This window comes from Phascolarctos cinereus, unplaced genomic scaffold, assembly GCF_003287225.1.
Source record: "Phascolarctos cinereus isolate Bilbo 61053 unplaced genomic scaffold, phaCin_HiC Scaffold_7;HRSCAF=346, whole genome shotgun sequence".
NCBI classification, from domain to species: domain Eukaryota; kingdom Metazoa; phylum Chordata; class Mammalia; order Diprotodontia; family Phascolarctidae; genus Phascolarctos; species Phascolarctos cinereus.
This window is the reverse complement of record NW_027556180.1, coordinates 49,712,652-49,737,595: the sequence shown is the minus strand read 5'-3', so window position 1 is coordinate 49,737,595 and position 24,944 is coordinate 49,712,652. Positions and strand designations below refer to the sequence as shown.

Genomic DNA, 24,944 nt, shown 5'->3' with positions numbered 1-24,944 from the left:
ACACACACACACACAAACACACACACAAGTAGTTAATTACTTTGTTTAGTTATATTTTAATAAATGCTATAATTAATGTTTCTTAAAAAAAGAAAGAAAGAAAGAAAGCTGATATCCAGGCATTTCCGAAATGAAATGCTGAGCCCAAGGGATTTCTAGAAGAAAATGAAAAAAAGAATTAACCAGTGTCAAATGTGGACATCTTCAAAGGAAAGAGGATCATTTAAAGTCACTTTTTACTTACTGAAATATGGTCTGCATATTTTATTGTTTCTGTCATCTTGCTTGTTACAGCCCAGCCAGTGAATGTTCAAAGAACATAAAGTCCTACAAATAAATAAACTGTGAATATGAAGGAAGATACAAAAAGGCAACAATTAAGATCAAACACTTGATGTGTAAGCTTTGATTATGTGAAGCAATTATGTTCCCCAATGGTTTTCCGGCAAAGTGTCATTTAACCAAGATAGCTGTACAGCAGGAAATCGGAAAGTTGTAAGTATCGCTACACACTGTGAGTAATTAGGAAAACATATCTGAATGGAACAGACATTGTGGAGGTGTTTGCTCTTGTTTTCAGTTATTTCTGCTTACCAGTGTCAAATATGACTGCTTGGACTAGCTAAGAGAGCTGTGCATTGGGATACATTTCATCGGATGCAATTTCTCCCATGAGATGTGCCTTTTATTCAAGGAAAATTGAAATTCTTACCATCGAGTCCAATGTGGAAGCCCATGACATCACATACACCTCATTTTCCATGTGGAAAAAAGTTCAGAGGCCGATTCTAAGCTTATTTGAACTGTATAAAAGAATGTGCTGTCACAAACATATTTGAAAACTAGCTTGGAGAATATATACCAAGGGTTTGACACAGGAAAGGTCTATGATTTCAATGGAAAGGCTGCTGATCTCATGACAAGACCTGAGTCTAAACTCCACTGTGCATGGCTGTCATATTAGCTGTGTGACTTCATGCATCTAATTTAATCTCTCTGGTCTCAGTTTCTTTATCTATAAAATGAGATGGTTGGGACTAAATTACCATTAAGGGCCCTTCCAGCTAAAGCTCTATGATTCAAAAATCATTATGGAAAATACAGTATTGGAACTCCCTCCACCAAGGAGCCAGAGCACAACCAATCTACAGTAGAATCATAGATCTAGTGTTGAAAAGGACCTTAGAGGTCATTTGGTCCACTTTCCTTATTTTGTAGATGAGGAAACTGAGGTCCAGAGAGGCTTACTGCCTTGTTCCAGAACCAGGGTTTAAACCCACATTGTCTGATACCAAACCCAGGAGTTTCCTGAGGTGCATAGAAATTTTGACTTGCCAGGGTCGCACAGCTAATGAGTGTCAGAAGTAGGATATGAATTTGAGTTTTCCTGACTTCAGGCCCAGCACTCTACCTACTATGTCATGCTCCCTTTTCTGTGTATGGTTATTAAAATTAAGGTAACAAAGTAAAGAATTAAAAGGGGGATAGTGAGCTCCTTCTAATGAGTAAAGTATTCCCTAAATGCTTGTATGGGTTGACAAATTAATTTATCAAAGTACAGGTGAAATGTCTGAACAGGAATTTCCTTTCTACTTTTCTGCAACATATATATATATATATATATATATATATATATACACACACACACACACACACACACACACACACACACATGTTTATGTATATATACATACATACATATATACAGACACACATGTGTGTGTATGTGTGTGTATGTAATCTTTAATGAGGTAACTTGAGTTGGACATCGAACATTTGAATCTGTATTAAGCATTTATTATGTTCCAGGCATTCTGCTAAGAGCCAAGAGTAGAGAGAAGGGTAAAAACCAATCCTTGTCCTCAGGGAGCTTATATTCTAATGGAGAAGACAAAATGTGCATGAGAGGGGGAGGGAGGAAAGGAACAAGCATTTATTAAGTGCCTACCTAGTACATTCCAGACACCTTTCTAAGTGCTTTGTAATGGCTTATTTATAATAGGTACATACAACTGGGTACATACAAAGCATATAGAGTAGATGGAGGTTACCTGAAGGTGTCAGTTGCCAGTGGCCATGAATTCAGTGAGTGCTTATTATATGCTAAGTAGCAGGAAATACAAAGGCAAAAATGAAGCAGCCCTTGTCATGAAGCTTGAGCTAAGGTAGAACATAAGGATGCTTAGGACAGTATTCATTAACAAATTCTGTTCCATTTTGTTTAATAGTAACTTGAATTAACACTAAGATTTAGGAATTTAGAGCTAGAAGAGGTAACCTTACAAGTCACCTAATCTAATCCTTTCATAAATGACTTGCTAAGGTCACACAATAGTGAGTAGCAGTGCTATGATTTGACTCCAGGTCCTTAAGAGAGGCAAATGGTCTGGGGTCTGATACCATAAGGAGTATTGTATTCAGTTCTAAGTGTAAATTTATTTTGGAAGGGCAAAAATTAGCTGGAGAACATACAAAGGAACTTGACCAGGATGGTGAAGGGCTTCAAATTAAACCATATGAGCAATGGCTGAAGAACTGAGGAGGTTTAGCCTGCAGAAGAGAAGACTTATGGTTGACATCATAGCTATCTTCAAGCATGGAAAGACTGTCATGTTAAAAGATTAGATTTAGGCAAGATAGTATGACGTAATGGGAAGAGTGCTAGACTGAAACTTAGGAGGGGTCTGGATTCAAATTCAGATTGCAACATTTGCATGTGCAAGTCACTTAAATTCTTTGAGCCTCAGTTTCCCCATCTGCAGTGATGAATAATGATACCCACAGTGCTGTAATTCACAGGTGTGTTTTGTTGTTATTGTTGTTAGCCTCAAATGAGATATTGTATATTAAGCACTTTGCAAATGTTACCACGTGAATGTTAGCTATGGCTGTTTGCCCAGAAGAGAAGCACTAGGCAGTGGTAGTTGCAGAGGGAGTTAGGCTTGATGGAAGGAAAAAACTTCCTAGTATTTTGAGCTACATCTTAGATATACAATCCTGGGGAGGTTCCCCTCACTATTCTCTCTCTCTCCTAGGGATCTTCCAACCACAACTGAATGGCCACTTGTTGGGCAAAGGAAATCTTGTTCTGCTCCTGAGTGAGCTGCCTGGTGTCTGAGATCTTTTTCAACTCCAAGATTCATTGTGTCTGAATCCAGACTTCTTTCCACTGCTCTGCTTTTGCCCACAGGAACTGAATTACATAAAAATGTGGTGGAAAGAATTAAGATCTCCTGGAAGAATGTTTTGAGTTATAGTGGCCACTGAGGAAATTCACTGAATAATCATCAGATAATTTTGAAGATTCTTTTGAAGAAGCTGAGACAGGACCTGTGAAAGCAGTTTTTTTAAGATTCATTTCTTGATTCCTGTTTTATCAATTTCAAAAAAAAAACAAACAAAATTTGTCTCAACAAAATTAGGGTTGGGAAGGAAAGATGATTTACAGTTTGACATACCAGGAGCTCACCCATGCCCACAAGTGCCCAACAAAAAATGAAGCCAACTTCCTTCTGGTAGGCCTTTGGGCCTACGGTAGAGCTGCAGCCATGGCCATCCACTACCCCATGGCCGTAGGCCTCAACAAGGGCCACAAAGTTACCAAAAACATTTCAAAGCTGCGACACTGATGCCGCCGTGGGCGCTTGACCAAACACACAAAGTTTGTGAGACATATGATCCGGGAGGTGTGTGGATTTGCCCCTTATGAGAGGCGGGCCGTGGAATTGTTAAAGGATAAGCGAGCCCTTAAGTTCATCAAAAAAAGGGTGGGAACTCACATCCGCGCCAAGAGGAAGAGAGAGGAGCTCAGCAACGTCCTAGCTGCCATGAGGAAGGCTGCTGCCAAAAAAGACTAAGCTGGACCCTGTCAACCTTCACCACTTACCCAATAAAGATTTGACAAATAGAAAAAAAAAAGAATGAAGCCCAAACTCACTACATTCTTTGGAGGTAGCTTACTTCTTATGTTCCCCATCCCCCATATCCAATCAGTTCCTAAGGCTTGTCATTTTTTTCCTTCATAACATCTCTAGTAAATGTCTCCTCTCCTCTGATAGAACTGCCACCCTGGTACAGGTACTCAGCACCTGTCACCTGAGCTATGTCAATAGCCTGCTCATTGGTCTCCCTGACTCAAGTCTTTACCCAGTCTGGTCCATCTTCATTCAGCTGTCAAATTGATCTTCCTAAAATGCAGGGCTGACCATATCTCAACCCACCCCGATTCTATTCAGTAAACTCCAGCGGCTCCCTGTCACCTCTAAGATCAAATATAAAATCCTCTATTTGGCTTCTAAAGCCCAGCACAACCTGGTTCTTTCCTAATATTCCAGTCTTCTTGCACCTTATTCCTCTCCACGTACCCCGTGATGCAGGGACACTTGTGTCTTTGCTATTCCTTGCATGAGACTCCTGACTCTAGATAGTTTCTACGCCTAGAATTAACTGTCTGCCTCCTAATCTCTACCTTTTGGCTTCCCAGGCATCCTTCAAGTCTCAGCTACAGAACTGCCCTGTGCAAAGAAGCCTTTCTCAGTCTTCCTTAATCTTTGTGCCTTCCTTGGAAAATTGTCTCCTATTTATCCTGGATCTATCTTGTTTTTTTCATAGTTTACATATCATCTTCCCCATTAGATTGTGAAGTCCTTTCGGGATTGAACTCGTGTGTGTGTGTGTGTGTGTGTGTGTGTTTCTTCTTTACAATCATTGCTAAGTATAGTGCCTGGCACATAGTAAAGGCTTAATAAATGCTTGTTGACTTGATTTGACTTGAGGGAAAGTCAGGGAAGAGAAGATGTCTTATCCATGTTCTGTTCAGCACAGAGAGTATTATGGGCAGCAAATTAAGTCAGCAACCTAATACATTATCCAGATATAAATAAAAATAAATTTGTGCTTTTTTTCTGGGGGGGGGGACTCTGGATAAATGATTTCATTGGTGTGGTGAATGTCCTAAGAGGAAATTCCCCTCTACCAATACAGAGAGGCAAATGTTCCATCATTTACAGTTGCCTGGGGATACTGAGAGGTGAGGGGACTTGCCCACAAACACATTGGTGTCAGAATAGGACTCAAACAGAGCTTTTGCTGACTTGAGTCCATCTCTTTGTCTAGAACACCACATTGTAAATAATCATTTATATTTATGGGACTTCCCAAATCTGGAATTTCCATGATTCAGAACAACTGTTCTACAGTTTTTTGTCTTAGAGTGGCCTGGCACTGAAGGGTTAAGTGATTTCCACAAGATTAGACAACCATTAGGAAGTGTCTAGACAAGAGATGAATATGGCCTGCTATACTTCATGCGGTTTACCCAGGATACCTGGCTATACTTACAAAGAGAAAACAGGCCCCTATCATGGCTGCTTTGATTTTCACATCTAGATCTGCAGGAACGTGTATCCCAAAATTGTCAGCATTGGTGAAGACATCATTTACAAATCCTGACCAATACTTTGAAATCTTCCCAATTGTTATCTTTTCATTAATGGTTTTCACCTGTGGAAATCAAGTTAAATTAAAAAAAAATAAGAACAAAGACATCAAAAGCCATTTGGAAACTTTAAAAAAAAACTTTTCTGTGATAAATTAGGATTGTTTAATCATAGGATCTTAATACTTAGAGAGAGAAAATCAAGACAAAAGAAGGAAGCAATATGGCAGAGTTGACAGGATATTGTGAAGCCAAGACAACCTGTCAGTGTCTCGATTTTCTCATTCATGATATAAGAGGATTGGGTATATTATTTTTCAAGTAATTTCTACCTAAAAAAAAAATGAAAAAAAACCTTGTATCTTTTTTTTTTTCCTCCTCCCGTTTATCCATTAGCATTGGAGAACCTACTGGGTGCCTTATAAATATTTACAAAGTGATTATTCTTTAAAGTTCATAAAAATATTTGTCAGTAAGAAACTTAAATCTTTTTTACTTTCATGACACTGTTCATTTTAGCCCTCAGTAACAACTTTAGTTTATGGAGCTGAATTAGGTATGTAGTCAGCCTGGAAGTGAGCAAAGCATAATGCCCTGGGGTTAGCAAATTTAGCAGCCCAGTACATTGATCTTGTTCTTCTCAGATCTCCTTGTCGTTGACCCAACATTTATTCACCTGAAACTGATTTAGCTCAAGCCTTTCTGGATGACCATTGTCAACCTCCTGATTGGACAGCATGCCCATTAAGTTGGACGAGTGTTAACCCTTCAGGTCTTTTTTCGATTTCTGGTTCTTCTAATCTCTGGCTCCTTGTACTTACAGAACTACTATTTCTGTTCTTGTTCTTATACTTATACTTATACTATCCATAGAAACTCATCCCTTGAGGGCAAGGAGAGAACAGATGCCACGAGGTTTGTTGGAAACATTTGGGTTTTAGAATGAAGTTTTGAATGATTTTTCTTTTTTTATATTTTTGGCCATAGCTTAAGGGTGGCATGCTGTTTGTCATCCCCTTTTACCTGTTGGTTTAATATTCAGGATTTTCAGATTTCATCCCTCAGAAACTTGAACTTGAAATTTGACAAGAAGTACTTGGCCCAACCTATCAATTATATACTTAGCCTGATTCCTACTTTTAGTCATGCATTTTCCATTAAATGTATGTATGTATATACAATGTTATTAAACTACAGAGAAAGTAGTAAAAAATACAGTAGTTTTCTTCAGAGTAAGTTTTAAAAGAAATAATTATCTATATATAACTTTTTATTATGTTATTTCCAATTCTAAAATATCCACCATTTCCAGTCCTTAAGTGTTATTGATGACCATTGGTCCCATCTTTATCCCTAGACTTTGGCTAAAATAATATTACTTATTTATTTATCCTAAATCCTGTCTTAGAGATAGATCCACAGTTTGGGGCAGATACGTGGTTTCAGACATTGAGGCCAGCTTGTCATGCAGAAAACCTAGTAGCTACACCCAGGTTCAAGCCAGGTTGCCCTCAGATGCACTTTACACTAGACATAGATTCTAGCTAAGGGTAAGTACTTCAGCTTAAGCACCATTCATTGGATTGTTCTCTTTCTCAGGTGGTTGCTGAAGTCTGGTTTTCATCATTGTTTTCCACATGACAGAAAGGAAAGTGAATTGGCCCTATAAGAACAACGCTGGGATCCTAAAGATCAGAACGGATGAGGCTTGTGGTGAAACTTATAAAATCAAAATTGAATGTGTGTGTGTGTGTGTGTGTGTGTGTTTTAAGGTATGTTGAGGTAAAGAAGATCAAAGAAAGGTTATGATCTTTTCTTGTTTTGGAGGGAATGGTGATAACAGATGATGGAAAGCAGAGTTTTTCAGCTCCTATGTTGCATATGTTTAAAAGCCAGGGAGAATGATTTTCAGCCAGGAAAATAGCACAAAAGAATAAATGGGTAACTGAAATACAAAGTAAGGGAGAAGATGATGCCAGTGTACCTAGTTGCGCTCAATGAGTTTTAATCACCAGGTCAAAATGATTCAGTTTGAAAAAAAAAAAACAACTCACTGCTGTAATTGTGGCTCTTTTTTGTGTTTTTTTTTTGGGGGGGGAAGTGTGAAGAATAGGAGAGGTACTGCAAGATTAGAACAAACAAAAATTCTTATTTTCACCTATCATCTTACTGATTATAGGTAAGTAAGGCTGACTTTGTTTCTTGGCAACATTTTAGAATATATTACAAAAGGAGTGATGTGTGAGCAGAAAGCAAAGAGGCAACAGGAGTGCATTAAAAGTAGACCTGATTCAAATAACCTCATTTCCTTTTTTGACAGGGTTAGAAGCTCAGGGAAAAGCCATAGACATAGTGTACTTGGATTTCAGCAAAGAATTTGATGGGCTCTTCAGAGCCTTGCAACATGCATGGTAGTACAGTTAGGAGGAGTTGGTATTGGTCGAATGACCTGGCCCGAGTATTCTTATTACTAGATTGATATCAACCTAGAAGTAGACCTCTAATAGAGTGACATAGAGTTCTGCCTTCAGCACTATGTTTTTCAAACATATTAGTCTATCAATCAACAAGCATTTATTAAGCAGCTAGTATGTGCCAGGCACTGTGCTAGCAGCAGGTGATATAAAGACAAAAGTGAAGCATATTCTACCTTTAAAGAGCTTATTTTTTATTATGTGTCATCATCATCATAATGGTAACAATACCCAGCATTTACATGTCCCTTAACAGTTTATAAAGCACTTTATATATACTGTTTCATTTGATCTTCACAGCAATCCTCTGAGGTAGATGCTGTTTTTCCTATGAGGAAACTGAGGCTGAGTGGCTAAATGACTTGCCCAAGGTGATATCACTGGGAAGTCCATCTGAGGCAGGATTCAAACTCAAGTCTTATAGATGTTAAGTCCAGAATTCTATCCACTGAACTACCTATCACATGGGAGGCATATCAATTTTGCAAGGATATAAAGGAGAAAAAATAGATAACATCTTGGATGAAATGAAAATCAAAAAAATCTCAATAGGCTACAGCAATAAACAGAAACTAATAACACGAAGCTTAAAGAAGACTTTAAGTATGCTGAGGTTTTAAAAACTATACTTTAATAACTGGCATTTATATGTCACTTTAAATTTACAAAGCACTTGCTTTCTATCCTTGTCACAACCCCATAAGGCAGGCACCACATATTTGATTATCTCCATTTTATATTTTTAGAAATTGTGTCTCAGAGAGATTGACATGGTCACATGACCAAGTACTGGATGACATATGGTTCAAATTCAATTCTCTCTTGGCTGTAAGCTCAACACTCTTTTATACTATATCACATTGTACAAGTGTGGTCAAAGATGTAACACAGTAGTTAGTATATCAGTAGTCAATATAAAGTGATAGTAGCAATAAGATTGCAAAAGGGAACCTAAAAGTCACATACAAACCTATAAAAATTAGACCGGAAACCCCTACCCTAGCCCACTCCAGCCCTCTTTCATTTCCACTGGGGCCATGGCTGCTGAGTGCTCCAAACTCTAATCCATAGTTATGTGAATGATTATCTATGCCTCTCCCCATCTTCTTGCCCTGCTGCCTACCTTCCTTCTCCATTCCATTTCTGTCCCCATGTTGTCTGCCTCTGTCCTCCTTGCTTTTCTCATTTGTCTATACTTTCTCTGCCATTTACCCCTATGCTTTTTGTGCCTTATTAAATTGTGATTGCAGCCCCATTTCTCAGTGACACTATGGTTTTTCCCAGTGAGTTTCCAAAGAATTGGCTGCATCTGCCCCATTTCATAATTTCATAAATTAATTATCAATTCACCTGCCTAACAATTTGATTTGTACAAAAATGGAACCCACCTTCCTCGGAAGACTCCAGGATGTCATTTATTGGAGGTATTCAATTAAAGTCTGGGCTATTTGGGAGTTTCAGGTATGTTGTACAGGTCTTTCACGTATGAGATGGATTAGGGGGATCCTGAGTTTATTCCCTTCAAGTTGCCCTGCACTCCCCCCTCAAGAAAAAACTGATAACAATTCAGACTTCTAGAAACAACCACTGTATGTTATTTGAATATGAATAGTAAGGCTGATTAAACAATAAACTTGTGAATAACCTTGCTTATAGGATTTCCTATCAACTAAAATTGGGAATTGTCTTTAAAATACCAGAATTTTCACTCAAAGCGGGATTCCTATATAACTTTTTAGAGACATTCAGTCCTAACATACATTAGACATTTTTCAAAGTGTTAGCCTCTAAAAGGCTAAAATACAAAGCTGGCATCTAAGATGAACATCCCCCCAAACATACCTCAAAGTCAACATCTCCAAAACAGCCACATGTTGCATAGGGACCCACAATTTTCAAGATGTCTTCTTTGCTTTCATTTTGAATTGTGAACTTTGGCAGGAAAGGGTCCCATTTCTGTACAACATAACCAACTATTGTACCAGGAGGGGCTTGAATTTCTAACTGTAAGAAGACACAAGAAGAAAATCAAGTTAATTCTAAGATCAAAATATTTTTTGGTTGTAATATAATGATAATTTAATGTGATGCATGAGGGTTGTTATGAAATGATGCTTATTCTTCTTTGACACCATTAGCTTCAGGGTAATCAATCAATCAATCAATGGGAATTTATTAAAGACCTACTATGTTCCAGGTACTCTGCCCTCAAGGAGCTTATGTGTAAAGGTAGTACAAAATTTTTACAAAGGAAATCCAAGGTATTGGGATTGAGAGGTTGGAAGATACTAGATTCTAGGTTTCATGAAGAAAATAATACCTAATGACCAAGCTTAAAATTTAATATTCATACATTTCTGTGTTGATTTATTTCTAAATATTAAATAGGTTAACCAGGGATGGAGATTTTAATATGAAGTTATTTGCAAAAGGGATATAGAAGTACCTTTTACCTCCTCTTCTTTAATGCCATGATCCCCGGAACAGTGTATTCCAAATAGAACAACAATAGTTAAATGTCAAATTACATAATATATGTAAAGTGTTTTGAAAATTTTAAGGCACTATATAAACATGAGTAGCTATTAAGTGCCTTGGAAATAGTTAGACAGTGATACAAGTACCTTATAAAAATGCTTCCCAAAATGCAATAAACTATATACAGAGTTGACTTTGCTTAATTATTTTTTTTACCATTCTCCCAGAATCTTTTTGATCATGAAAAACAGTGTCAGTCTGACAACAACACTCTGGAGGTCACCAGTAAGAACTTTGACACACATAAATTAAGGCTTTGAGTTTCACTACCATCTTTCCAGAGTTACTTAGACAGAATTGATGGGCTGTGGTTATAAATGAATGAGAAGGGTTATGTGAAGCAAACAAGTATCATTTGCTAATTAGATTGTAAGCTCTTTGAAAGGCAGGAGTTTTTTTTTTCTCTTTTTGTATCCCCAATGCTTAGTACAGTGGCTGGCACATAGTAGGTGCTTAATAAATGTTTATTTATTGATTGAATTATTATCCCAAGATGGAACACGGCAAAATGAAGAGTTAATTCAGATCATCTAGAACCACTATCCAAAGATTTAACAGCATGTAAGTTCAAGATTTCATTAAGATTATGTTTAAACACCAATAGCTTCTGGATATTATTATTATTGTTATTATTATCTGTAATAATATGACAAATAGAGTGTTCTACTGATTGCCAATTGAACAAATTCAACATTTAAAAAAAATACTTTCTAAATTCAAGGCACAGTGTGGTAGGTACTGGTGATACATTCCATAATCCATGTCCACACCTTTCCACAAGCTGTTTCCTTTGTCTGGAATCCTCTCTCTCCTCACCTCTCTCTTGGAATATTTTAGTCCCTTCAAGGTTCAATTAAAATCCACCTACTGCATGAGATGCTTTATTTTATCTCCAATGTTAGTACTCTCCCCCATCCTCAAAGTTACTTTGTATGTATTTTGTATTGCTTGTATTTTATATATTTTGTATTTATTTATCAGTTTACATATTATTTCTCTTAGTAGAATGTAAACTCCTTGAAGGGCAGGAGCAATTTTGCTTTTATCTAGCAAGGTCTTGGTGAATAGTAGGTGCTACATGAATTATCATTTAATTTAATTGAAATAGATTAAAAGAAAATAGCCCTTACCCACAAGAATCTTCCATTCAACTAGAGGGAAGCAAACAAACAAAACCAAACACTTTACCTACATGATTTCATTTGAGTTTTCATCTACTGTTCTATCTTTTTTTCAGCTCAATAATTAAACAATGGATAGGATGTAATGGAACAAAATAACCTCAACTAGCCTGCTGATTTGGGGAAAAACATGGATTAGAAACCAGTCATCTCACAATTAAAACACACAAAAAAATCTTTAAAAGGTAATTTTTAAAATGTGTTTACCATGCCAATGACTATTTCCATCATTCCACTGAGTATCTGAGTGTATTAATGCACATCTAACAAAAAATAAATTACTAATATTGACATAACCCAAGAAGAAAACAGATGAAAATTTCTATGTATCTGCCAATTTCCTACAAAACAGTGCTGCTTAATCTAACTTGAATGTTGATGTGGAGCCAAAAAAAAAAATACAAGATCAAAGCCACAAATTTTATGCTGGTAAGAGAAATAGAAGAGGCCCTTGTCATCACTGTGAATGTAAAAGACATGTTTGACCCAAAGTATAAGGTGAGGAGAGAGAGGATTCCAGACAAAGGAAACAGCTTGTGGAAAGGTGTGGACATGGATTATGGAATGTATCACCAGTACCTACCACACTGTGCCTTGAATTTAGAAAGTATTTTTTTAAATGTTGAATTTGTTCAATTGGCAATCAGTAGAACACTATTTGTTATATTATTACAGACAGTATGATATGGTATATGGGGTGTATAGTCATTTTCAGTCATGACCCCATTTGGGGTTTTCTTGGCAAAGATATTGGAGCAGTTTGCCATTTACTTTTCTAGCTCATTTTACAGATGATAAAATGGAGGCAAACAAGCTTAAGTGACTTGCCTAGGGCCATACAGCTAGTAAGTATCTGAGATCATATTTGGATTTAGGAAGATGAATCTTTCTGACTACAGGTCTCATGCTCTATCCACTGCACCACCTAGCTGCCCCAGTGGATACTGGTCTCAAAACCAGAAGAGGTACATTCAAATCCAATTCTCTGGAACATACTGACTTTTGTTATTTTGGGCAAATCATTTAGTATCTCCGTATTCTAGGCCACTGACGTCAAGCTCAAATATAAATGGGAGCCACTAATATGGTCTTCATTCTGACTAGAAAAGTACATGTGTTTATGTGTTTTTTTTATTATTATTAATACATCAACATGTTAAAATCAGATCAGATTTATATTTTAATTTAGTTAGGCCCAGCAAGTATGGGCAGCATGTGGCCCACCTACCTAGTATTTGAAACTTTGCTTCTAGGCAATACTCTAGCACCATAAATTGCAAGAAACTAGTGGCCTTCATTGCTAGAGGGAATTTCCTGACTTGGAATTTCCTCATCAATGAAATTATAAGGCCTGTTCCTGTCCTTATAAGGAATCTATGGTGGGACACTCAGGCGCCACAGAGTCCTGGCCTTGGAGTCAGGAGGACCTGATTTCAAATTCGGCCTTAGACACATGATAATCACTAGCTGTGTGACCCAAGGCGAGTCACTTAACCCCAATTACCTCACACACAAAAAAAAGAGTCTATGGGAAAGTAAAATGATTGGAATTCTTTAAAAAGTAGAATTGGCTAAATGGAAAAGGAGGTACAAAAGCTCACTGAAGAAAATAATTGCTTAAAAATTAGAATGGAGCAAATGGAAGCTAATGACTTTATGGGAAATCAAGGACCAATAAAACAAAATCAAAAAAATGAAAAAAACAGAAGACAATGTGAAATATCTCATTGGAAAAAAAAATGACCTAGAAAATAGATGCAAGAGAGAGAATTTTAAAATTATTGGATTACCTGAAACCATGATCAAAGAAAGAGCCTAGACATTATCTTTTAAGGAATTATCAAGGAAAACTGCCCTGACATTCTAGAACCAGAGTATAAAATTGAAATTTAAAGATTTCACTGATCACCTCCTGAAAGAAATCCCAAAATGAAAACTCCCAGGAATATTATAGCCAAATTCCAGAGTTCCTAGGTGAAGGAGAAGATATTGTAAGCAGCCAGAAAGAAACAATTCAAGTATGATGGAGCCATAGTCAGGATAACCCAAGATTTAGTGGCTTCTACATTAAAGCGTCAGAGGGCTTGTAATACAATATTCTGGAGGACAAAGGAGCTAAGATTGCAACAAAGAATCACCTACTCAGAAAAACTGAGTATAATCCTTCAGGGGAAAAATAGACATTCAATGAGATAGAGGACTTTCAAGTGTTCTTGATGAAAAGATCAGAGCTGAATAGAAAATTTGACTTTCAAGAACAAGACTCAAGAGAAGCATAAAAAAGGAAACAGGAAAGGGAAATCATAAGGGACTTAATAAGGTTAAACCATTTACATTCCTACATAGGAAGATTATATTTGTAACCCATAAGACCTTTCTCATTATTAAGGTAGTTAGAAGGAGTATATATAGATGGAGGGCATAGGTATGAGTTGAATATGAAGGGATGATATCTAAAAAATAAAGTTAAGGGGTGAGAGAGAGGGATGTACTGGGAGAAAGAGAAAGGGAGCAGTCGAACAAGGTAAATTATCTCACGTAAAACAGGCAAAAGAAAAGCTTTTACAGAAGTGGAAGGGAAGAGAGGGGATATAAGGGAGAGTGAGTGGACCTTACACTCATCAGAATTAGCTCAAAGAGGGAATAACAAACATATATAAGCAATTGGCTATAGAAATTTATCTTATCCTATAGGGAAGTAAGAGGAGAAGGGGCTAAGGGAAGGGAGGGGGTAATAGAAGGGCAGATTAGGGGAGGGGTGGTCAGAAGCAAACACGTTGGAGGAGGGACAGGTTGAAAGGAAAGAGAGAATAGAATAAATGGAGGTGGGAGAATTAAGATGGAAGGAAATACAGTTAGCAGTAGTAACTGTGAAAAAAAAACTGAAGCAAGTTTCTCTGTTAAAATCTTCATTTCTCAAACATATAGAGAACTGAATCAAATTTATGAAAAAATAAGAGCCATTCCCCAATTGATAAATGATCAAAAGATATAATCAGTTTTCAGATGAAGTAATCAAAGTGATATATAGCCATATGAAAAAAAAATATTCTAACTCACTATTGATTGGAGAAATGCAAATTGAAATAATTCTGTTCTGTTCTGTTATGTTATAATTATTAGATTTTCTAATAGGACTTAAAAGGCAAATGACAAATGTTGGAAGGGATGTCAGAAAAATGAGATATTAATGCACCATCAGCAGAGTTGTGAACTGATTTAATCATTGTGTAGGGCAATTTGGAACTATGCCCAAAGGGCTATAAAAACCATGCATAACTTTTGAATGAGCAATATCACTACTAAGCATGTATCCAAAAGGAGATGAAAACAAAAAAAAATAAAAAGAGGACATATGTGTACAAAAATATTTATAGCAGCCCTTTTCTGGGAGTAAAGAATTAGAAATTGAGGGGATGCCCATCATTTGGGAATTGTAGAATGTGATTATGAATGAATACTATTGTGCTATGTGATTATGATGGAATTCTATTGCACTATAAGAAATGATGAGCAGGATGCTCTTAGAAAAATCTGGAAAGGCTTACATGAACTGATGCAAAGTGAAATGTCTTCTGTATAAAGAAACAGCAATATTGTAAGATGATCAACTGTGAATGACTTAGCTATTCTCAGTGCTACAATGATCCAAGACAACTCAGAAGGACTTATGATGAAAAACGTAGCCATCTCCAGAGAAAGAACTGATGGTGTCTGAATACAGATTGAAGCATGCTTTTTTATTTTACTTTATTTTTCTTGATTTTTTTGTCTGTGTTTTCTTTCACAACATGACTATTACGAATGTGTTTTGCATGACTACACATGTATAAACTATATTGAATTGCTTGCCTTCTCGATGAGGGGCGTAGGGAGAAGGAAGGGGGAGAATTTGGAACTCAAAGTTTTAAAAACAAATGTTAAAAATGTTTTTACATGTAATTGAGGAAAAATAAAACACTGAAATACAAATAAGCCTGAAAAAAGAATGTAAAATTATTTACAATGGGATTTTATTATACTTAATAAATTGGTTATCATCATGACTCAGAGTTAGTGTGTGTGGACTCTGCTGTGTTAAAATATCTTTTTTTTTTAAATAAAATTACTCTTGCCTGAAGACTTGAAATAATTCTTCTTACTTTCAGCCTTCCCAATGTTATTACATACACACACACACACATACACACACACACACACATCCTCAGGGCTCCTACATGATTCTAACAAAAAGTTGGCTTTCAATGAAAATGGACTAATCTTAGCACAAGCATCTCAGTATTCCTTAATTTTGTAAACTAAGTATCTACCACATAGTAGGTACTTAACTAAGCATTGTTGGATTAGATTGAATTAATATTCCCTCTACCCATTGGTTTTCTTTATTTTTTTATCTTATTACTTTATATAAAAGAGTGAGAGGAAATATGGCATAATAGATATGTTTGCATTAGTGCCACATTGACATGGGTTCAAGTCTGGCCTCTGATCCATACTGCCTGTGAGACCCTGTGAAAGACACTTAAATTCTCAGTGCTACAGGAAACCTTTCAAGGGTCAAGGTTGCAAAGAAATTGATTGAGAACATTTCTTCTGCACAGATGTTCTCTATGCGGATGAAATTACAGATGTGCACAAAAAAATTAAGAGATGCTCCTATCTTATTTATCCCCTAAAATGATATTTATTATTATCATTATTATTATTAGTTCATGTTTATATATCACTGTAAGATTCCTAATACCTTTGAGTCATTTTCTAGCTTTTGCTATTATTTGCATCTTATGATAATTGATTAAATTCTGCTGCTTTGGCCAGCAGATATATATGAAAATGTCTCCCCCACTTCAGTAGAATTATCTGTAGAACTGTTTATTCCATTTAAGAGAACAATAATGTAAAGTGTTGGAGAAATACTTATACCTTGTCTATAACCACTCTTTTGTCTCTATTCCAGTCATAACTTTCATCTAAGCCTTGGGTGTCTCTCACAAGGACTATAGAAATCCATTTCTCTCTAGATTCTCAGCTTTCTGTCTTACTCCCTTTGATTAAATACACATGCATTCTTTAAAGACTTATTCATTACACTCCAATTTGACTGACACCTAGTCTTCCAAATTATTTAGAGACTCCCCATTGTTTTCTCCAAAAGTTTCCCACCCCATACTTTGAGGTTTCCTGCATTTCTGATTCTGCCTTTTTTGTATACAACCTCTTTGCATATTTCTTCCTCATTCTTCTAGGTATATTTCTGAAATTACTTTTTTCTAGTTGACTGCACGAAGTAAGCCTTCAATTCAGCTGTTTAGCACATTGTGCTTTGGTTCATTTGATCTATTAAAAGTTTGGAAAGAGATGGGTGAATTTGAACAAAATTAGTTTGTTATTAATGGATATTAAGATAATATGTTTGGTTTATGGGTCAGCAGGAAGCATCATGGTGTATTGGAAAGCAATTGGTTTTAGAATAAGAGCACTCAGATTTGAATCTTCCCTTTCCACTTACTATACCTTGACCTCTGCCAAGTCACTTAACCTTACTGTGCCTGTTTCCTGTTATTTAAAATGAGTGTGGTGGGTGAAATGGTCTTTGAGATCCCTTTTAGTCCTAGGCCCATAATCCTAATTGGTCTATGTTAAAACAGAAAGGAAGCAAACAACATTTTTTTTTCAGATTGGCACTATATTCTATGATCTCATTGAAGAAATTTTCAATGCTACTTTGATGTGTTTATCTATGTTGTAATTTGTAGAAGATGAATTCACAGGATCAGGTAAACAGTATTGGAAGAAATATTAGAGGCCATTAACCCAATCCATACTTGTACAAAAATTCCTTATACAACAACCTTGACAAATGTTAAATCCCCAATTAGAGTGAGGGATGGAACCATTAAATCCAGATGCATCTCATTTCATTTTTGAGTAACTCTTATTGCTAGGGAGATTTTGTTTGTTGGTTTTTTTGCATTGAACCAAATTCCATCTTTCCACATCTTCCCTTCACTGATCCTAGCTCTAGCCTTTAGGGAAAAAAAGAACAAGCCAGTTCCCACCAGCTTTTCATCTTCCTTCCAAAGAGCTACTGAGATGTATACAGCTACTATAGCAGCTAACTGTCCAGAAGTTCTCCTGATGAACACATTATACTAGTTATGTAATATTCTTAGTGCACAGAAAATTTGGAATGCACTACAGGCACCTAGACATATGCATGGATGAACTAAAAAGCATTTAATAAGTGCCCACTATTTGTAAAAATTATTCTAAGTTCTAGTGATAAAATAGAAAAAAGTAAGACAGTTTTGTCCTCAGGGAGGACATATACTAATTGAAGGAGATGACACTGGGAGAAAAAAAAGGTTCAGCTTCAAGGTGGATGGAAATTCCAAGAAGTTCTAAGAGTGTAGTGGTAGGAATGCAGGGAGGGGAGGTGGTCCTTAGACTGTGAGAGTAGGTCAGATGATAACATGAAGGTGTGCAGGGCATACAGGGAGGGTAGATGATAAGGCCTGAAATACCTTAGGATGTACTAGCAAGGCAGATGCTAATGCCTAGTGATCATGTCACCATAATGAATGGAGTTGGTGACTAGAGGTTTGAAGAGGTGGGTCTTCTTATCACCTTTCTATTCCTGTTGGATTTTGGAGTTATTCTCTCTCTCTCTTTCTCTATATATGTATGTACATGTGATTTCTTTTTATCATCTATATTTATATCCATATATCTATCATCTATATCTATAGGTATGCTTCTACATATGATATATCATATAAATGGGGTAGATCTTCCCAAACTGATTGTAAGGATCATCTTTTTATAACTGTAATTGACATCACTGACTTAATCTCTCTTATTGAGGTCTCATCTTTAGACATAAAAGGACAAAGTTATTACAGTGATACAATAGCTATATATAGACTATACATACATATATGTATATGTATGTATATATACATGTGGGTGTGTATACATATATACACAAGTGTGTATGTGTATGTATGTGTGTGTGTGTGTGTGTGTGTATATACACACACCATTTACATGAAGTATGAAGTATAGAAGTACAACTTGGGTATGTCAACTGGAGTTTTGTCATAGGGTGTCAAACTCATATATGCTTCTGAGAGCCCTTCACCATTGTACAATCAACAGTTTAACACTTAGCAGGAATAATCAGTTATAACAGGAAGCTTCCATATAATAGGCTGGGACAAGTTCTTCTCTCATATTACCTTGTTCCCCTTCCCCCCAACTAAGCACATTTGCTCCCACTTACCCAGATGCAATTTATGGTACTTGCCCTAGGCTCGAAGTTTTTTTTGTTTTGTTTTCAATCTACAATAGTTTTGGTTGGAAATGAAAATTGTTAATCACTTAGTGTCTCGAACTATTCTGCTCTTGAAGCGTGGATGCTAATTACAACCACAAAATTTGTCATCCAGGGTTCAAACTAAATGCTATTTTAATAAGAATATTTTATTTTATTTTATTTATTAAGAGGAAGGAAAAAAAAAACAACACTTGAGTGATGTTGAAGAAGACTAACCTCTTGTAGATAGCAAGGGCACCAGCAGCTGGTACATCTCAGTGGTCTGTGCACTGTAATCACCTCTCTACCAGTGTTATCAGTGACCCTCAGAGTGCAGGATCTTAATGGTGAACAGAAATTACGGTTAAAGCAGATGCTTTCCTCTACTGCAAAGTATACTCGTTGTCCCAAGCGGTTTTTAATCTCATATTTGTTGGAAGTTTCAGTGCCAAGTATCACTAAGAGAAGGGAAAAAAAGTAATTAAAATGTTATAATCTAGCATGAACTTTCTTTGACTCTGTATATCAGTAGTCCATTCAATACTTATGAAGAAAATAAAAACAAATTTCTAACTACATCATTAAATTTGTAGTACCCATTTCATATCACCTGAGATTTATGATTTCAATTGTATGTCTATTTTATATCAATTCCATCCCTTGACCTACAAGGGTACTTTGTAGGTAATTATATGGGATTAGCTTTCTAATTTTCTTTACAGACCTATGCTAAATCAGATACTCCTGCATACCTCCCACACCATTTCAACTTAATAAATAAATAACAAAGAATCCATATATTTGTCTATTTCAAATTCAAAGTTAAATATCAAAGGGTTCACGTGTTATTTTACAATCTTAAAGATTAAGGTAATGCTTTAACTCTAAATCCCCTTTGTGACAAAGTTTCTGACTGCCTGATCCCTATGTTTTAGTATTCATTTTAGTCATATTTTGGACATATATTTGGAAAAATTCAAAGGAGGGTAGAAATGGAAATTCTTTATTTAACAATGCCCAAGTAATAGCAGATCCTTCTGTAACATCTTTAAATTGGAAAATCACTTGCAGATTGATTTACACACTGATGAGGTTGTGAAATTCCAGAACTGTGCTCCCTGTAGCTCTTCACATAATCCCTGACAACCCCTTTCTATCCCTGGAAATGCATTTATTCACAAGCAAGCTTCAAATACTTAAACTGAAAGAAATGAGTCAATATGATTTATCTTTTAGAATGAACTTGTACTGATAGGATGTTAATGACAATAATCAATTACCACCAAAAGTATGATGATTTTTAAAGTGATGCTTCTAAATCCATTGACTGATCATTTACCGAGGGGAATATGTATGTATACCAATCAACTGTAAAATTTGCAGTGCTATGTATTAAAAGGTAGAGAAAACATGGCATAGTGGATAGGAAACATGAATCAGGTAGATATAGGTTCAGAACATGCATAAGTCACTTACAATATAGCTATGTGACATTGACCACATCACTGAGCTTCTCTGTACCTCAGGCTTTGGGGTTTTATCTATTAAGTCAGAGATTGTTTAGAATCTCTGTTGGTGGAAGAAATTCACGTATCAGGAGTATCCTACACTGAGGAAATAATAGTCTCCATGTGTTGTACATTGATCTCTTTGCAGTTCCTTAAGAGAAACTTAATAACTACATTTCTCATACAATTATTAACAAGTGTGGCTTTCTGAGCACAAGGAACTTAATTTCTAAAAGTTGAAGTTCATGTCCCATACTTACTTTCGAGCAGCTCCACCTGCTGGTGTATAATGATCAGGTCTAACTGTTAAAGGATGACATAAAGGAGATACCAGGTTTACATTGTGCCTCATAGGAAAGTTGGAAATGTTATAGAAGCCGTCAATACAAATCACAGTGTACATGAAGATCATCTGTTTTACTGATTCCCTATTAAAGAATATTTGGGGAAAGAACTCATTTCTTATGAGTCAAAAAAAAAAAGAGGTTACGATTATTGTTGTACTCAAGTAACAACCTACAGGGTCGTGGAAGGATTATGTGCAAGAATTGCTAAGAATGATAACAACTTCAGTAAGCTATTAAATATGAGAATTAAGGAAAATAATTTCTGGATAATGCAAAAATAAAAAAAAAACCTAATTAACCTTTGGATTTAAAATGCATGGACATCTTATGTGTGATTGCTGATGTCTCAGATATTCTGAAAGTTCACAATGCCTCTAATAAAAACCATGAAGGCACATTGGAAAAGTATGATTGTCAGAGTTCTTTATTCTGCCACCCTTAGGTGAACTCCTGACTATACCCTGCTATTCATTGTTAGGAATCATCTCTCACAGATATGAAAGGACTAACTTAAAGCAAAGCTAGTCAATTTTTGTAAACTTTCTGGTGCATATCTTCCTTTAACTAGGGAAGCAATTGATTTAGGTTAAAGATGGTCCCTTCGCTCCAGCTGGTCCACAGTATGATTCTATTCATAGCAACAAAAAACTCAAACAGAGAAAGAAATAGCCATAGTGGAAAAAAGTGTTTGAGACAAATACTAGGAAACACCTGGGCTTGTAATATAACCTCCTCTACTTATCAGCTATGTGATCATGGGCAAATGATTGAATAACTGAGCTTATTCCTCAGCTCTTAAATGGGAATAGAAACACCCGTAGTACCTAGTTCACAGGGATTTTTTTTTAAGGATCCAATGAAATATTCCATTTGAACATGAAGTAGTAATAATAATTATTATTTTAATTATAATGACTGTTATTTAACTGGCACTTTAGGTTTGCAAAGCACCCATACACATTCTCTCATTGGATCTCATCTGTAAAACTAAAAGTCTCATACAAATATTATTGTTAGTCCGAGTAAGGATTTGCAGGCAAAGGGAATTACCAAGAACCTAACATGCAGTGAATTTGTGGATAATCTGTCTACCAGTAATAAAAAGCGGACTGCAGCAGATATGTCATGTGATACAAAGAGAATAAGCCTATGCAATTGAGGGCGTTTTTGACGTTTGGTGTCTGAAGATGTCCTGTAACAAGATCGTGCTTACTTTGTATGTGATGATATGTGATGATTTGATTTTTTTTTCATTTTTTTCTAAAGATTATAATCTCCAATTTATTCTCCTTTTTTCTTTTATTTTCAGCATTTCAAACATTAGCACAACTGAATAATAAAGAAAAGAATTTGCCAGGTAAAAGCTTGAGTTGGCATGTTTTATAAAAAAATAGCATTGACGTTTCAGCAATTCAACAGGCATTTTGTTGTTTCTGAAAAAAAAATAGTCTATCTATCCCTGGAGAAATAGATTCCTAAACTTATTAGACATAGGAAACTCAGCACACGTATTGACAAGAGCTGGCATTTGTTTGGTGCTTTGAGTCCAGGCTTGTAAAACATTCAAGAATTAAGTCTATTCATTCCCTAGGTATTCCCAACTATCTCAGGTAGGAAGATGAACAATCATGTTACTTCTATTTCTACTTTTTTAAAAACTGGATTTATGAGTTTACTGTTATAAGAAGCTGCCTGAAACATTAGGTGGAGAAATTTTCCATCCTATGAGTTCCACACACAGATAAATAAGAGTTCTAAATTCTCAAAATAAATAAAATAAATAAAAGATGCTCTAAATCAAATTCATCCATCTTCCTTAGCAAATTTATATAGTTTTTTTTCTCTTCCAAATTCTGCTATATTGTTTTTGGGCTAATAAGAATCAACTATTTCTTCCAGAATCAATAATTGCAACATTTTATTTGTTTAAAATTGGAGATGAGTTCCTTCACTGAATGCTTGGGGACATGTATCATTTCTTGGAAGGCACTGGGATAAATATATCAAAGTTGACTAGATTATTTTTTTTAATCAACTGGGAATTATTTATAAAGTTTAGATGGGGTTTGAATTGATCTTCAAACAAATATATATATATATATACATATATAATTTCAATGTTCCAAATGCTTATAGTTTTATTTACCACAGATTTCACACAGTTCTTAGTTAGATGGTAACTTCAAACATTGGATTTTATTTTAATCCACGTTTCAAGGGAGCTAGAAACATAATTTGTATTTAAATTATGGTAGCATATAAGAAGACTATAAAAATGGGCAAACCTCAGTATGTGTGTGTGTGTGTGTGTGCGTGTGTGTGTATAGAAAGAGGTAGGATGACAAAGAAGATATAGAACCAGTTTTGAAGTCAGAAAGACCTGGATTCAAGTACTGCCTTTGACAAAACTGGCTGTATGATTAGCTTCATGAGACACTTGGGTGGCACAGAGGGTAGAGTGCTGTATCTGTAGTCAGGAAGACTTGAGTTCAAATCCATTCTCAAATGCTTACTAGCTGTGACACCCTGGGCAAGCCATTTAACATCTGATTGCCTTAGTTTATTCACCTGCAAAGTGGGGATAATAATAGCTCTTACTTCACAGTTGTTGTGAAGATAAAATGAAGTAAAGTGCTTTGCAAACCTTAAAGCATTACTGTACAGAAATCATCACACCTCTCAGTTCCCCAGAGAACTCTCTACCACTATACAGGAGTTGTATAGTAATTGTTGATCTGAAATGATAGAGGGAGTTTCCTGTGAATTCCTTCTGTCTGTGAATTCATAGGTCTAAAATATACACATGCACAGACACACATTTAATAGATGTGATTTTATAAAGGTAAGGAGATCCTGAGAAGGAATTTCTTTGATAAATACAAATTAAAAGGCTACATGACTTAACCAGGGTCACATAACCAGTAATGGGAAGAAGTAAGACTTAAATGCAGTTATTTTAGTCCCTGAGAACACTGTTTCACATATGCCATGCCATGTGTATATATGTATGTATTTGTACATGTGTATGTATACACTTCCTGTATCTACATACTTACTAGCTGTGTCACCCTGGGTAAGTCACTTAACCCTGTTTGCCCCCATTCCTCATCTATAAAATGATCTAAAGAAGGAAATGCCAAAGCACTCTATTAATAATCTTTGCCAAGAAACTGCAAATGGGTTCATAAAGAGTCAGACATGACAGAAACAATGGAATAGCAATAAGACCATGTTTATATGTATATTTATGTATATACATGCACATGCATATATATATATATACACATATGTATGTACAATACACTATTCACACAAATATATATACGTATGCATATGTATATATACAAATAAATATATACCTATATGCCGCATATATGTATGCATATAGCACACATATAGCCCACATCTTATGTGTACTATATAGGTATATATGAATATATGCACATATACATGTGTGCATACATATATTATGTATATATACATACATTTAGTACATATATGATATACAGCCAATATACTATGTATCTGTATATATCGAAATCTACTCACACACATGTACACAAATGCAGGGTGTCCCAAAAGTCAGTGCAATTTGAAGGTACGAAAGATTAAAACTACACTAAGACTTTGAGGTAATCCTATATCCATATGTTGCGGACCTGTGAACTTATTGATGTAATGAGTTCACAATGAGGAAACTGGAAATTCCTTCCATCAATGCAGATTAGCAACTGTTCTACAACTTATTTATCATCTTAAGAGAGTTACTTAGCTAAATTAGAAGTTAAGTGACTTTCACAAGGCCACTTAACCAGTATATAGCAAAAATAAACCAAAGTGTGTATTTTCCTACGTATGGATACTTATATATACTCACTCCATGAAAGCAATAAAGGCAATCTTGCATAAAGTGAATAAAATACAGTCCTCCATGTGAATAAGCTGCTCGTTTATTTGAGGCAAAACTTCCATTTTTTGGAGAGATTTCGATAAGGAAAGCATTAAAGACATGTGTCTAGACAACTTATTCTGCTTTGACTGAGCTGCCTGGGCTTGCATCTGTCAGGCCAGGCTTTCTCTCTGTGTTGTATATAGTTTTAAAAGCCTCTGTGCATTGCCAAGAATTGGGTGTCTGATCATTCCT

The 24,944-nt window shown here is 35.8% G+C and overlaps 1 protein-coding gene and 1 pseudogene across 2 annotated transcripts in view; one reads left to right on the top strand and one right to left on the bottom strand.

Moving 5' to 3' along the window:
- LOC110204804 (large ribosomal subunit protein eL36 pseudogene) overlaps positions 1–4,267 on the top strand; it is a 35,074-nt pseudogene extending 30,807 nt beyond the window's left edge. The window contains exons 2-3 of the transcript XR_013483418.1: positions 295–495; positions 3,036–4,267. The product of XR_013483418.1 is annotated as a large ribosomal subunit protein eL36 pseudogene (transcript). The remainder of the gene's footprint in view (positions 1–294; positions 496–3,035) is intronic.
- The window catches only part of PLSCR5 (phospholipid scramblase family member 5), a 37,219-nt gene continuing 12,563 nt past the window's right edge, over positions 289–24,944 (bottom strand). The window contains exons 3-7 of the mRNA XM_020980937.2: positions 20,714–20,756; positions 19,183–19,403; positions 9,754–9,915; positions 5,341–5,502; positions 289–327 (exon numbers count right to left, since the gene is read on the bottom strand). Of these exons, the coding sequence (XP_020836596.1) occupies positions 289–327; positions 5,341–5,502; positions 9,754–9,915; positions 19,183–19,403; positions 20,714–20,756 (627 nt within the window). The remainder of the gene's footprint in view (positions 328–5,340; positions 5,503–9,753; positions 9,916–19,182; positions 19,404–20,713; positions 20,757–24,944) is intronic.